The sequence below is a fragment of the Podarcis vaucheri genome, assembly GCF_965113315.1.
Source record: "Podarcis vaucheri genome assembly, chromosome: 10".
NCBI lineage: Eukaryota > Metazoa > Chordata > Lepidosauria > Squamata > Lacertidae > Podarcis > Podarcis vaucheri.
In genome coordinates, this window is record NC_138748.1 from 63495979 (window position 1) to 63511604 (window position 15626).

Below are 15626 nucleotides of genomic sequence, written 5' to 3' on the forward strand. Positions count from 1 at the left end.
CATTCAGAAGAACCAAAGCAAGCACATGGCCTTGTTTAGAACATCAGATTCTTTAAAAGGGTGTGAGAGAACGAGTTATATCCCTAACTCCCATGGTTGCTATTACCAGTGGATCTGGCACCAGAGGCTATAAAGCATCGGTGGCAAAGGTTGTTTATGATGCTAAATTGTTTAGAACGCTGAAAATATGTTCCCTCTCTCCAGGTTTTCTCCCAGGACTCTGGAGGAGGAAGGAGCGAGTTTCAGGTGCTGCCGCTAAACACAGATATGCTCTGCAGGCTCTTCCGTGAAGAGATAAACAAATCAAAGTTTGGGGCTGACGTGACCCATAATTCTGTGCCTGCAAAACGTGTCTGCACGTTGTCTGCTTTTATTTCAAAGGAAAACAGCATGTACAGTGGTACCTCAGGTTAAGAACTTAATTCGTTCTGGAGGACCATTCCTAACCTGAAACTGCTCTTAACCTGAAGCACCACTTTAGCTAATGGGGCCTCCCGCTGCCCCTGCACCACCGGAGCACGATTTCTGTTCTCATCCTGAAGCAAAGTTCTTAACCTGAGGTAATATTTCTGGATAATAAAAAATTCCTTCCAGTAGCACCTTAAAGACCAACTAAGTTAGTTCTTGGTATGAGCTTTTGTGTGCATGCACACTTCTTCAGATACACACTTGGCCGGGAAGTGAATATTTCTGGGTTAGCAGAGTCTGTAACCTGAAGCGTCTGTAACCTGAAGCGTCTGTAACCCAAGGTACCACTGTCACATCAGTCACTAAACCCCCAATACTTGAATCGAAGAAGAAGAAGAAGAAGAAGAAGAAGAAGAAGAAGAAGAAGAAGAAGAAGAAGAAACAACTAGCAGGGGAAAGGTCTCTCCTGGCTGTTCCTCTTGAGTCCCCAGATGTCCCTCTGTTTTGAACAACAGATATGGGCACCATTCTGACCTTAGGCCAGTCCTGACTAGGAAATTGGTGGCACCAGAATGTATCCTTGCTGATGCCCACCCCATGCCCTTATTTTTCCATGTTCTGCTTTATTTCTGGCCTTCAGAGTTCTGCAGGAAGGAAAAGAGGTTTCAAAAAATAAATTGCAAGGGGCATTTAAATGGAAGAGTAAGTTTGCTTGGAGCAGCAGATAGTTAAAGCACCCATCTCCCAGTCCTCTCCTCACAAGCCCGTCTGAAACTTGCTGCTCTTTGCTTGATCTGCAGGAAGCTCAAGGTTTTCCACAATACCTCAGTTCCCTTTTCTGCCAACAGCAATGATGGATTTGAAGGCCACAGCCAAGGAATGTGTTTTGCGGTTTCCACCTGGGCGACTTCAGCTCCAAAGCATCCCGAGTTCATCTGGGAGCACCGGAGGGAGTGTTTTTTCACTTCCCGGCCAAGTTATCTCGGCCAGAAAAGAGTTTGGTCGCTAGGGTGAGCCTGGTATGATGCTTGTAGGCCTAATCCACACTGGACCTCCGCTTGAAGAGGAGACGGACGTCACATAGCTGCCCCGTTTCCTTCCTCAAAAAGGCAACCAACAAAAATGAGATGGGGACAAGGGGCCATCTAGGCCACATTCACACCATGTTTACAAAGTGGTACCTTATTGCTTTAAAAGCGCTGGCTCCCCCCAAACAATTCTGAGAGCTGTAATTTGCTGCGGGTGCTCAGCGTTGATGGGAGGCCTCTATTCTCCTCACAGAGCTCTAGTTCTCAGACCTCACTGGAAAGAGGTATTGTTAAAACACTCTGGGAATTGCGACTCTTGTCTTTGCTTAAGCAGCAGCACCAGCACCCTATAAACCAGGGGTCACCAATCTAAGGCCCATGGGCAGATAGTGGCCCATAGAGGTCGTTTGACCAGCCCACAAGCCGCCCCCAAACTGAGCTGCCCGCTCGCGTACTGCGCTAAACCGGCGCAGTGCGGCAACTCGCTTCCGCGATGCTGGAAATCGTGTCTGCATATGTGCAGACGCCGACAATTGCGGGGATCCAGCCCACGGATGGATCTCCAGGGGACCAATCCAGCCCAGGCAAGGTAAACCTTGCTGACCCCTGCTATAAACCCTCCTGTGTTGTTCCGCCTGGCCTTTGGTTTGGGCTCAGTCTGGCCCTTATGTTTTCCCTCCCCTTATGGTTTTGATCTATAGGCTACTTTTAAAATGAGGCTGCATTTTAAATTGCATTTTGACCTGTATTTTAAATTGGTCCCCCCCCATTATGTTTTTACTGTAATTTTATTGGTGTTAGCCGGGAAGGCAGGGTATAAATATTATTATTATTATTATTATCATGACTTGAGATAAGCTTTCTGCTTGGAGCTTCAAACCCCAGAATCAGCTTCATCCTTCTTTTCTCCTTGCGAAAACACGCTGTTTGATTCCATCCCCAATTTTAGTTGGGGGTTTTTTAGATGTAAACCGGCCAGCTTTATCTATATCAGGCACGCCCAACTCCCAAGAGACTGCGATCTACTAACAGTACAGTGGTACCTCAGGTTACATACGCTTCAGGTTACAGACTCCGCTAACCCAGAAATAGTACCTCGGGTTAAGAAGTTTGCTTCAGGATGAGAACAGAAATTGTGCTCCAGTGGCACAGCAGCAGCAGGAGGCCCCATTAGCTAAAGTGGTGCTTCAGGTTAAGAACAGTTTCAGGTTAAGAACGGACCTCCGGAACGAATTAAGTACTTAACCCGAGGTAAGGTAAAGTAAAGGTACCCCTGCCCGTACGGGCCAGTCGTGCCCGACTCTGGGGTTGTGCGCTCATCTCGCTTAAGAGGCCGGGATCCAGCGCTGTCCGAAGACACTTCCAGGTCACGTGGCCAGCGTGACGAAGCTGCTCTGGCGAGCCGGTACCAGCGCAGCACACGGAAACGCCGTTTACCTTCCCGCTATAAAGTGGTACCTATTTATCTACTTGCACTTAGGGGTGCTTTCGAACCGCTAGGTGGGCAGGAGCTGGGACCGAAAGACGGGAGCTCACCCCGCCGCGGGGATTCGAACCGCCGACCATACGATCGGCAAGTCCTAGGCACTGAGGTTTTACCCACAGCGCCACCCGAGGTACCACTGTATAAAAGAACTGGCAGTGATCTACCCATTGTTGGGTAGATTTTTTTAGGGAGTTTTAGGGGTTTAATATTCTGAAGAAATAAAGGAGGGGAGGCCATTTCAGTTCCAGAACGTTTCTAGAACGTTTCAGTCCTTCGCACCTTCGTTCCACTTTCAAAAGCACATCTTTACAAGTCATAAAAGCATATATACCTATAAAAAGATAGCAAGCTGAATTTGGCAAGCTGCCGTCATATTTCCTTCGCTCCCATGCAACAACAGCACAGACAGAGCCCTACTTAAAAACTAGGACAAAGTCTTAAGACGAGAGGACCACGTTTATTTCAACTGACAGAAATAACAGCATTGTGGGTCATCAGTGGGGAAGTGTGAAAATTGGCATATAAATAGTTTTAGCACTCTGGAAGGATCCCTTCATGTATAGTATATAAAACCAAGTTTACGCCATTTTTAAAGAAGTAAGCAGATTAAATGCTATTCTTAACAACAAAAAATTATGAGACACGCTTAACAGCCGTGAAAGATTTAAGTTCCTTCTCAACAGCTTTCATGTATATAAACCTGCAATGGTTTAAGCAATGCATCTAACAGAAAACATATGATAATTCACAATTGCAACGTTTTCCATGCACAAAGTAGATGCCCTTATAACTACATACATAATAAAGACATTTCCCCTTATATTCAGGCTGTTAAGAACATGAACCTGCTTCTATTGCACTTAAATCCTGCACAAATGAGCTTGATAGAACTATTGGGCCTATCTACATGGTCAACCCTATGCCAGTTTCATGGCAGAGTAACTGTCATGGCTTCCCCTCTCAAAGGATCCTGGGAAATGGCAGCCAGTAGAGGCGAATGTTCTGTTAATAAGTCCCTTCCCCTCCCAACCTTGTACAAAACCTCAGCTCTCAGGAGAACGTGTTAAACCAGTCTAAGTACACAGCAGAAATATAGCCCAGAGTAGAAAAGGTGGCTGAAATTTATCGAAAGAAAATGCAAACCTAATCACAGATGGGGCTAATTTCTAGTATTCCAAGAACACTGAAGAAGTTGCTTATCTTTCAGGTTCCAAATTGGTTTATAATTACCTACAGAATGATTTAAATCAAGGAAGGGGAAATTATTTTTTAGGGAAATGCTAGCTTTTGCTATATACTTATTTCAGCCTATGATTTCTAAAAAGAGTAATTGCCAGGATAAACACACAGCTGCAGGTTTCATTTGGGTGTTTTTTTCCACAAGAAAATCTGTGCCTAGTTCCAAGCAGCCTTAGTGATGAGGAAACTGCAACTTTTCCCAGGTGCTGTTGAACTCCAACGCCCACCATCCCTTGCTTGTGCTGGCAGGGGCTGATGGGAGTTGGAGTCCAGCAATGTCCAGAGTGCCACAGGCCCCCCTCATCCATCTCTGCCTTCAGTTGAAAGTTGATGATTATTTTGCATATGCTCACCAGGAGCAACCTTGGGCAGATACAGAAGACTCAGTCAGGAGGCCAATGAAAATATATCTATCTATCTATCTATATATGACAGGTGACAGGTGCAGGGAAAAATAACTTCCCTAATGGCTCATCTAGCCCATGACTGAGGGATCTCTTTGTATGTGGCATTTGTGTTAAGTTGTGGGTGAACATATCAGACGACACAGCGATTCTTCAAACAGCTCTTGTTTATTCACAGGCCATGACAGAACTGAACTGAAGGTTTCAGTCAGCCTGCTTATATAGAGCTCCAGTACAATGTAACTGTAACAATTTTCTAAAACTATCCAATCACTGAACATCACTTTCGATCCCTTATTTGCATAACTATCTACAGTATCCCCCTGCTGGCCCAGGGTGAGAACTTCAGTACATAACAATTCGTGTTCATGGTCAATGTAGCAGTGAAGTCCCAACTACTGGTGATAGTGGTAGTACATAGGAAGCTCCCTTATACCGGATCAAACCACTGGTACTGTCTACACTGATTGGCAACAGCTCTCCAGGGTTTAAGGCAGGAAGTCTTCCCAGCCCTACCTGGAGATGCGAGGATCGAACCTGTGAGGCAGAGGCTCTATCATATAGCTGCTCTTCCCACAAGAGTAGCAGGCTTTGCAAAGACCTAAGCCAGAGAACCTGGTGAGATGCTAGAACGGCTGGCAGAGGACCGTTCCATATGTCAAAGCACGCACAGGTTATTTTCATGCTCCCCAGACATCATACAAAAACCCGCCTAATATTCTCAACAACAGGTGTTCTGTAGAGCAGTTAATGCTTTCAAGTGCAATAACGTACCATAAGGCTCCCCCGCAGTTTGAAGTTAATCTGTTCCTGCGGTTCCTGCTGATCCAGGCAAATTTAATCATGCCAAACGACAGTCTGTTTCTGGTCAAATTCACGAAGGGGACTATTGCGGGGCAAGGCTGTCCCCAGCAACAGAAGCAGGGTGTGGCCTGCACAGTGCAGCAAACCTAGAGCTGCAATTGTTGTTCTGACACGACAGCAGCTTTGATACTGGCCCATTCTGGATTACCATCAATCAGCAAACAGAAGAGGTGGGTCAACAATGTTTCAGTTTACACCATTATCGTCTGCAAGGAAGGTATTTTTTTACCTAAAAGCACCCACAAGTGCTAGCTACATCATCCAGTTTTCAGGAAGCCTACACTTCTTCAGCTGCAAGGTGACATCCTACTTACAATGCCACTTTTCCCATACTAAGGTGAGGAGACATCCTCCGAAAGTCAACCATTTCAAAGCTCCAAGGGCCTTCTGACAGTTCCCTCACCTTGAGAAGTGAGGTTACAGGGAACCAGGCAGAGGGCCTTCTCGGTGGTGGCACCTGCCCTGTGGAACGCCCTCCCATCAGTTGTCAAAGAAATAAACAACTATCTGACTTTTAAATGACATCTGAAGGCAGCCCTGTTAGGGAATCAGATGGACAGGGTATTATTATTAATAATCATCATCATAATAATTAAAGGCATAGGCTGAATTGCAATCTTGCCCCCTTTGGCCAGGCAGGATATGAAGCAGCTGGGCTGGATTGGAGTCCCTTATAAACACTCTCTCTCTCTCTCTCTCTCTCTCTCTCTCTCTCTCAATATATCCTCTGCAGCAGAGACAACGCTGCTCTGCCAGGATCACTGTGTTGCTTCTAGATCAAGACTGGCCAGGTTTCCGACTTCTCTAATAATAATTTATTATTTATCTGCCACCCGTCTGACCGGGTTGCCCCAGCCACTCTGTCCCAGCCAGCCTGCAGGATATTACTAGAACCTCCATTATCCACCAACCAGAGACTGGTGCAGAACTGGAGAATTCCGAGCCCAGGAATTCCTTCCGAGTTCCAGAACTCAGCTTCACGCAAAAACCCATTTAACAAAAACTTGCATTTACTGACAATGCAAAATTCCTTGCCAACCTTCCCAGCTTACTCAGGCTTTTCTTCAATATGGGGCAGGATAGTTGAGTGGGCGAGAAGACGTTTTGTTGCTGCTCTCTGGGCATTGGAAATCTTTGTCAGTCTGCTGCAAATCCCCTATATTGTCTCCAGAAATACAAGGTTCCCCCAGACCAGTGTTTCCTAAACTTGGATCTCCAGCTGTTTTTGGACTACAATTCACATCATCCCTGACCACTGGTCTTGTGGGCTAGGGATGATGGGAGTTGTAGTCCAAAAACAGCCGGGCCCAAGTTTAGGAAACCCTGCCCCAGACAAATCAAAATGGAAAAGTGGTGAATTTCTGCCAAAAATTACTTGTGAATTATTATGCATGATTTAAACTCCTGACAATTAGTCTACAGACAAATACATGCATGTGAGAGGAAGAGAAAGAAAGAAAGAAAGAAAGAAAGAAAGAAAGAAAGAGAGAGAGAGAGAAATGTGACAATCAGAAATAGCAGCTTTATTGTATATTTGACCTCTCCAGTACATTACATTATAAATATATATCCATCCCAATATAGTAATTCAACAGATACATTTCCCCCCCCCTTATTTTTTGGCTTCATTAACGTAGGAGTCCAAGGAAAACCCATTGCACTCGTGACATACTTGACAGCTACTCACATACACACACACAAATACTGCACCATTAAAACTTCATTTAGTACGACGCCCCTTTTTTGCATCTAGGTCTCCTGTTAATAAAATGCCTTTTTAAAATCCCGCTGAAGACCTCAGTAAGCCATATGACTGGGCATTGTTAACGAAACCCATGACAAGCACAAGTCCCGTTCTGATATATTTAATCTTTCCTTAGACTGCAGGGGCAAGAGAGCAGTCCATTTGATCTCTTCAGAAACCGAGTCCACTGGGGGCGCGATGCTCCCACCATCGCAGAAACCGTCCTTCAACTAGTCTTTGAGAAGCCCAAGTTTCCGCAGCGCCTCTCTCCTAGCCTCTTCCGTAGACCCGCGTCCAGAGAACTGTACAGTTACGCCTTGCGGTCTCAATCCAGACGGTCTGGGCAGCGACCCAGACCTCCTCCTCATTTCCAGGCTGAGGTCCGGCAGCCGGTGGTCGCAAAAGCTCTTGCCGGCGTTTTGCCGAGCGGGCTTGCCATCGGGGAGGTCAGCATCCGGTTTGACCGTCACTGTTTTGCTCACACTGGGGAAGTGGCTGGTTTCCCTTCTCAAGACATCGTGGATGTTTCGGTAGCCGTTGGACAAGGGCTGCTCTGGCCTTTTGTCTGTCGGCGTGGGAAGATCTGAGGACTGGTCCAGCGGAGCTGGTCCAAGATTTTTGTCCACCAAGCTAAGCCTGCTCAGGGCCTCGTGTCTCGCTTGCTCCGAGGGCAAATCCCGCAAGGATGAGCTTCTGCTCTGTCCTGACAAGTCGTGCTTCTGAAGTCTCTCTTCCAGCTCGCTTATGAAGTAGGGCGAGCCGTTGACGTTGGCCAACACCCTGGCTTTGCGCTCTTGCACGTTGACGGCAGCCCGGGAGATAGTTTTGCTGAACTCCCTCTCGCCAACGTTGGTGATGCTGATGTTGCTGGGGAACCTTTGGGGCTTGGGGGCGGTTGGGGGCGGCAGAGCTTGCTTGAAGGCGGAGAAACGCTCTCTGTTGCGCAGCGGGGAAGACGAGGGCGTGGTCCTCCCCTCCATAGACCTCCCTTCCTTTGGAGAGGCGGGAGAGAAGGGGGTTCCCTCTGCCTGCTTCTCGGATATTTTCTGAGCGATGACGAGAGGGGTTGGGATACAGCGGACGAGTTTTGGGTGCTGAACTGCGGGCGCGGCAGGAAACACCTCGTAGATGGGCAGCGGTGGAGCCGATGGCAACACAGGAAGAGGGAGGGCAGCCTCAGCGCAGGTGTCCTCAACATTATATTTTGGCTTCAGTGTATCTAGTTTCCCAGCCTCCTCTGGGGCTAGAAAAGAAAGGAGAAAGTAGCAGATTATTAGAACCATTTCCTAGACCAGTACATCTGGAACCATGAAAGTTACAGCATTTGTTGGAGAATTTGTACCCCGTCAGAAGCTTCCATAGAGGGTGGCTAGCAATATTGATTAGTGGTTCCCAAACCTTTTTCGGCCACCGTCCCCTTGGTTTCCTGAACTCACCCACAGTACCCCCTACTCTACCCAATAAAAAGCATTACAGTGGTACCTTGGTTCTCAAACGCCTTGGTACTCAAACGCCGAAAACCTGGAAGTAAGCGTTACAGTTTTCGAAAGTTTTTCGGAAGCCAAACGTCCGATGTGGCTGTCGGCTATTGTTTCCTGGGCGCCTGCACCAATCAGAAGCCGTGCCTTGGTTTTTGAACATTTCAGAAGTCAAATGGACTTCCAGAATGGATTACGTTTGGTGCTTTTGTTTTTGCTATTTATTTTGCGTTTTTGTTTCTGAAGCTTTTTCGGTTAATTTGTTTTTGTTACTGTGTCGAACCCAGTTCAGCCACTGATTGATTGACTGTGTGACTGTGGAAATGGATAAAAGCCCCCCCATCCAAACACTGAGTATCATCAGTGCAGGTAAGAAAAGAATTTAATTTTTATTTTTATCATCTACAATACTGTCTTATTTATTTTATAGTACAGTACATTGATTATTGAGGGACACGGGTGGCGCTGTGGGTTAAACCACAGAGCCTAGGACTTGCTGATCAGAAGGTCGGTGGTTCGAATCCCCGCGATGGGGTGAGCTCCCGTTGCTCGGTCCCTGCTCCTGCCAACCTAGCAGTTTGAAAGCACGTCAAAGTGCAAGTAGATAAATAGGTACCGCTCCAGCAGGAAGGTAAACGGCGTTTCCTTGTGCTGCTCTGGTTCGCCAGAAGTGGCTTAGTCCTGCTGGCCACATGACCCGGAAGCTGTACGCCGGCTCCCTCGGATAGTAAAGCGAGATGAGTGCCGCAACCCCGTCGCAGGGATTAGAACCGCCGACCTTCTGATAGGCAAGCCCATGAGGCTCTGTGGTTTAGACTACAGCGCCACCCGCGTCCCCTGCCTCACATAGTTAAAACTATTTACTTTAATAAAATGGATGAACTTGATCTTGAGATATCAGCTTTTCAGAGTCTGATAGTCATTGACATTTCCAGCACAACAGATTAAAAAAATGCAATGGTTAACAGAGCACAAAATGATAAAGACGCCCCACCTCCCCACACCCACTCAAAACAAAAACCCCACATTACCACAATCACCATTACAATTAGCCTGAGAAAAAATGCCCTCCCAGAAACAAGGAGTGATGAAATATTTTTATGCAGTGAACCACCCAGAGATTTACCAATGAAGTGCGGTACAGAAATAAAATAAAATAAAGTAAAATGAAATGAAGAATGCTGTCAGCAGCCACAATTTATGGCTGCCTACTATGCCAAACCACAGAACCGATCCCCCTGCCCCAAGGGTAACCTAGACCTTACTTTGCTTCACAAGAAGGTCACCTCTAGAAGAAGGAATGCAAAAGCCTCTCTTTCTCCAGGAGAAGGTCCACTTTGCTCACTGAGGGCAGACTCACATGCCTATCAACACACTAAACCAGACCCTGCCCCGTCCAGTTTTTACCTGGTTCCATGTCTCCGCTAGGATCACAGTCCTGAATGCTGCTTTCCAGCACTGATTGGACCAGATCTATGATGTCTTCAGACTCCGACTGGCTGGACGTGTTTTCTTCCATTGACCTCGGAGAGTGGCAGTGGATGCCGCTGTCATGGAGAGCTTGTTCCTCCAAGTCATCTTCCAAGGCATCGATGGTTTCTTCAAAGAAGAGGAGGACGTCTTTTTCCTCATGAGTGAGGTATTTCAGGGTCTCATCGTCGTCCTGAGGGTCAACAACAGAGAGCGAGGATTTATGTATATCTATATATCTATATGTTAAGATACATGTTTCCGGCCAGTCTTCAAACCCGAATCCTGAGCGATTCTTGAAGTAACCAAGAATCAGACACAACTCTGCTTCCTTGAAAGTGCAACATCTCACCTTCATCCAACCAAGATAATACTCATCTGATTATGGAACCAATGCGATTGATAGTCTCTGGTCTCAGGCTCCAGCTGCAACCATGTGGAGATTTTTGGATGCCATACATGGTTCACACCCTCCTCAGTTGATCCGTACCACAACCCTATGAGATAGGTTAAGAAGCTGTGTCTGGCCCAAGGTCACCCAGTAAGCTTCACGACTGAATGGGGATTTGAACCCCTGATCTCCCAGGCCCTAGTCCAACCCTCTAACCACTACACCACACTGACTCTCCTATGGCCTGGCTTCCTAGAGTACTTCTGCTATGGGGCAGCTCTATAAATTAAGTAGGTAAATAAATATGGGGAAAGCAAAACGTCACTTAGAGAAGGATCTGAAATGTTTTCCTTGAAGCTTGAATTCATTTTATTCTGGGTTGTTTCATTTGACGTTTTGACGTGTTTTCAACCGCTTTGAGATTTGTTCTTTAAAATATAGAGCGGTATAGAAATGAAAGGAAATACTAATACAGTGGTGCCCCGCAAGACGAATACCTCGCAAGACGGAAAACTCGCTAGACGAAAGAGTTTTCCGTTTTGGAGGTGCTTTGCAAAACGAATCTCCTATGGGCTTGCTTCGCAAGACGACAATGTCTTGCGAGTTTCTGCTGGTTTTTTCCCCTCCCCCCCTTTTTCTAAGCCGCTAAGCCGCTTATCAGCTGATCCGATCAGCAGATAAGCCGTTAAAAGCCGCTAAAAGCGCTAATAGCGCTAATCCTTCAATGGGCTTGCTTCGCAAGACGAAAAAACCGCTAGACGAAGAGAATCACAGAACGGATTCTTTTCGTCTTGCGAGGCACCACTGTAATAACAACAACAGTGAATTTCATTGCGGGGTATGGCGCCTAGGTTGTGGCAACCATAACCTAGGTTCTAGGTGCCATCTGGCGATTGGAGCATGTGTCTGAGTTTCTAACACTGCCTGGTCCAACCCTTCTCTGGACACAAAAGGCAACATTACACATTAAATACTGGTGTGCTAAACCCTGAATTTTATTCATTCCTTAAATTTACATCCTGCAACTGGAGAAATACCAGCCAAAGAACAATGGCAAGAGAAGTTGATGAACTATGCTGAACTGGCAAGAATGACAGACAAAGAGAAAATGACAACAGTGACTTTGAAAGAGAATGGGAACCATTCATATTATACTTGCAGAAACAAAGAAAGTCAACAGACTTGATGGCAGGATTTAAATAAACATTCACACTATTAGTATTAGAAAATGTTTCGAAGAGAGAGAAATATTATGATGCATTTACTTTTATGTTTTTAGGGTTGATGTTATGTTATTAATAACTTTTTCCGTTAGGAGGTAGCAAAGTGGGTGAAAAGAGAAACAAACCAGAAGCGGAAGTTGGGGAAAGCCAAGCAGGGGAGGAAGGAATATATAGTAAATGTTAAGAATTTGAAATGTATGTAATGAATGAAAAAGAAAAATGAATAATTTTTTTTTAATAAAAAAATAAATAAATTTACATCCAGACTTTCTTCCCAAGGAACCCCCAAACACAGAATAAGATTGGAAAAATCTTAACAACAATTCTAACACAGACTTTTGCCAACCACATTAAACACAGAGGTTTCTACCCTTCTTCACCACATCTTGCAACTAGGCAAACCAGAGCTATTATTACAGTCAAGGGCACATGTAAGTCAGGCAAAAGCACCCAATGGTAGTACTGGGTGGAGCCGGTGAGGGGTGGGGCCAGACGAGGGGGTGTGGCCCAGATAGAGAAGTCTAGAGGCCATAGAAGAGTCAGTGTGGTGTAGTGGTTAGAATGTTGTACTAGGACCTGGAAGACCAGGGTTTCAATCTCTACTTGGCCCTTGGTCCAGTCACTCACTCTCAGCCTGACCAACTTCACAGGAAAGTTGTCCAAATATAAACAGTTAACTTATTAAACCTCACAATAATTTCATAATTACCTGTCTGTGCATTTCTAATAGAACAACCAAATCAGTAATTTTTGATATAACTGCAAAAACTACTCTGAAAATTTATTATTCCAAAAATGGAACCTCCATCTGGTTGTAAATATTAAGAATATACCAGCAAGAATGAGTCTCTCTCTTAAAAAAATGATTCAAACCAAGTCTTACTGACTAGTGATTTAAATCGATTTGATTTAAATCAAATCCACCCTGCTTCCAACGCTACAATTCTACAGTCTCAACCACACTGCTTGACTGTAGCTTGCTCTGGCAGCAATTCACTTGCCCTGGGATGCAAGAAGGAGACACACACACAGTGGAAATGCAAATAGTATTAACTACGGACTAAGGCAGAGCCTTTTAAACTGCGGTCGCCAACCTAGCGCCCAGAAATCTCCACACAGCCACAAATGGACCCACGGCAGTAGCAAAACGCGCCTGGCGCCTGGCTAATTTCTAACACTGGTAGGGATGTAAGAAGGTCCCTGATGGATCCTGCCCATGGCCCCTCTGGGCCAGCAGCCCATTCTCACCGTGAGCAACCAGAAGTTTATACAGGTTGCCAGGAGTTCTCTAGGATTTTAGGCACAGGGCATTCCCAGAAAGAGGCTACACCTGAAGCTCTCTGTCATTCATGTGGTTGGATAACAATATCTTTCTATCTATCTATCCTTGACTTAGACAGAACAAAGGAAAACCCCAAGGTTGCTCTCCTGCGAATATATCCTGAAGACATTGGGTGGGGAGACTATTATTAGCAGGAGGACCTGCTGTTATCTGGAGTTGTAAAACACTCTTCGCTGTCATTAAGTCCTCAAATACCAGCAGGTTCTGAAGAAACCTCCTTCTGAGTCACCACTCACTTTCCCAAACTGCTTTAGGCCCTTCACGGGAAACCCATGCACAGCAGATCCATCTCAAATTTTTAGGACAAAAAAAATTAATAAATGTCTGCTTGGAACAGAAACAAACAAACAAACAAACAGGGGGTTGGACTAGATGGCCCTTGGGGGTCCCTGCATCTCTACAATTCCATGATTCTATGAAAATATCTCTGTTTACCCAGGCATTTCATTGCTGAAGGATACAGTTCCTGGCAATCCTGAAATTATCAGCAGTAAGAGCAGGTGATTGTTTTTAGAAGGTTTTTTAAAAAGACATTTCAACTGTGTTGTTCTGTTACTGACATGTTTGCTACCCTGTGCTCCCTTCAAATGGAAACAAATACTCTTTTTACACTGTGAGTTGAGTGCTGGGACCATATTAGAACCAATCTTTGTAAGCCACTCTTGTGGGCTAGAGAGCAGTTTATTTATGCTCTAAACTATTTAATAATAATAATAATAATAATAATAATAATAATAATAATAATAATAATACATATGTACCTACACACACATCTCCCTACTAAGAAGTATAGTCTCATTTCAAGAGAAGGCAACTTGCCCCATGCATTTCAGACAGAATTCTGCTCAAACAATTTGCCACCGGAAATCTCTTAATTCCAGGTGAGACTTTAAAACCACTACCATCCATCACTGCAGCACAATTAAGTTGTTCCCACCCACATAAATACTACCTCAAAAAAAAGGCTTACCAAAAAACAAAACACAAAATCTGGGGCTGCAGCCTAATTAAAGGATTAGAAAAACGGGAAGAGCAACCTTCCTCACCTCAGCCAAAGACAGCTTTTCCTTACGCATCAGGTGTTTAAGACAAATCACTCAGAAACGGCCAACAATTGTCCCAGGTACAACTCAATTGTGGTTTTAAGTTGCACATTCAGACTTTTAATAGCTGCTCTTAAAGGTATTTTACAAAAGGCAAGGCAGCTGGGTGGAAACTTGCCCTGAGGTAAGTTCAGCTGTGGAATCCTGGCTCACAAATCCCTGTGGATTTGCGTCTTTCGAAGGCGCTGCCCAGCACCTGCCTTATGGCCCCCGCATTTATTTAGCTGCATGTCTCAACCCTGCTGAAAAAAGATTTTGCGTTTACACACTAGACATTTTCTTTGGAACAGGGCTGGGCATCTGTTCCGTCGACTCAATTATTTTTTAAAGCCTATGTTTCGTTAAAGGCAGAAGAGGCATTTTGAACAACAAGCCCGATGTGATAATGACAAAACACAAATCAAATTTAAGTGGTATCGAGAAACAATGGCATTTATCGTATTTTCCGGCATATAAGTCGACTGGGCTTTTCCAGTTAAAATATAGTTTGGGATATACTCTCCGTATAAGACTACCTCTCTTCCAACGCACATCAAATAAAAATTAAAAAAACAAGTCTCCAGTCCGGCTCAGAAATCCGCTCCACTTCCCAGTGGCCGGGGGCTTCTGGGGCCAATTTGCAAGCGTATTTCTGCTTCATCTAGAGAGCTTGGTGTCCTCTGATTTAATTCGCTGTCGTTTTATCCTTTGGTGGGGAGCTGCTGCTGTAGCCGGCGTATAAGATGACCCCCAACTTTTGAGAAGATTTTCCTGGGTTAAAAAGTAGTCTTATACGCCAGGAAATAGAGTATTTTTCAAGTGTGCTGTGACCACAACTGTAATGGTCTCCAGCCCAAAGCAGCCTTCTTCACCTCTGCTCACAGAGTTACGTTTGTGCAGGTGAGGTATTTGAAAAAAGCCACGTAGCCAGTAAATAAATGAACTAAGTCTTTAAAGCAAAGCAGCATCATGGCACTTTAAACACCTGGCTTGAGAGCAGTACATGTGAAAAGGATCTAGGAGTCTTGGTTGACCACAAACTTGGCATGAGCCAACAGTGTGACGCGGCAGCAAAAAAAGCCAATGCAATTCTGGGCCTCATCAATAGGAGTATAGCATCTAGATCAAGGGAAGTAATAGTGCCACTGTATTCTGCTCTGGTCAGACCTCACCTGGAGTACTGTGTCCAGTTCTGGGCACCACAGTTCAAGAAGGACACTGACAAACTGGAACGTGTCCAGAGGAGGGCAACCAAAATGGTCAAAGGCCTGGAAACGATGCCTTATGAGGAACGGCTAAGGGAGCTGGGCATGTTTAGCCTGGAGAAGAGGAGGTTAAGGGGTGATATGATAGCCATGTTCAAATATATAAAAGGATGTCACATAGAGGAGGGAGAAAGGTTGTTTTCTGCTGCTCCAGAGAAGCGGACACGGAGCAATGGATCCAAACTACAAGAAAGAAGATTCC

At 45.3% G+C, this 15626-nt stretch overlaps 1 protein-coding gene across 2 annotated transcripts in view; it reads right to left on the bottom strand.

Moving 5' to 3' along the window:
* Positions 1 to 3359: 3359 nt before the first annotated feature.
* PROSER2 (proline and serine rich 2) overlaps positions 3360 to 15626 on the bottom strand; it is a 32927-nt gene continuing 20660 nt past the window's right edge. For both annotated transcript variants that reach the window (XM_082239113.1, XM_082239114.1), the window contains 2 exons: positions 10059 to 10314; positions 3360 to 8416 (listed from right to left, as the gene is read on the bottom strand). In XM_082239113.1, coding sequence (XP_082095239.1) covers positions 7404 to 8416; positions 10059 to 10314 — 1269 coding nt within the window. In that variant the 3' untranslated portion in view covers positions 3360 to 7403. The remainder of the gene's footprint in view (positions 8417 to 10058; positions 10315 to 15626) is intronic.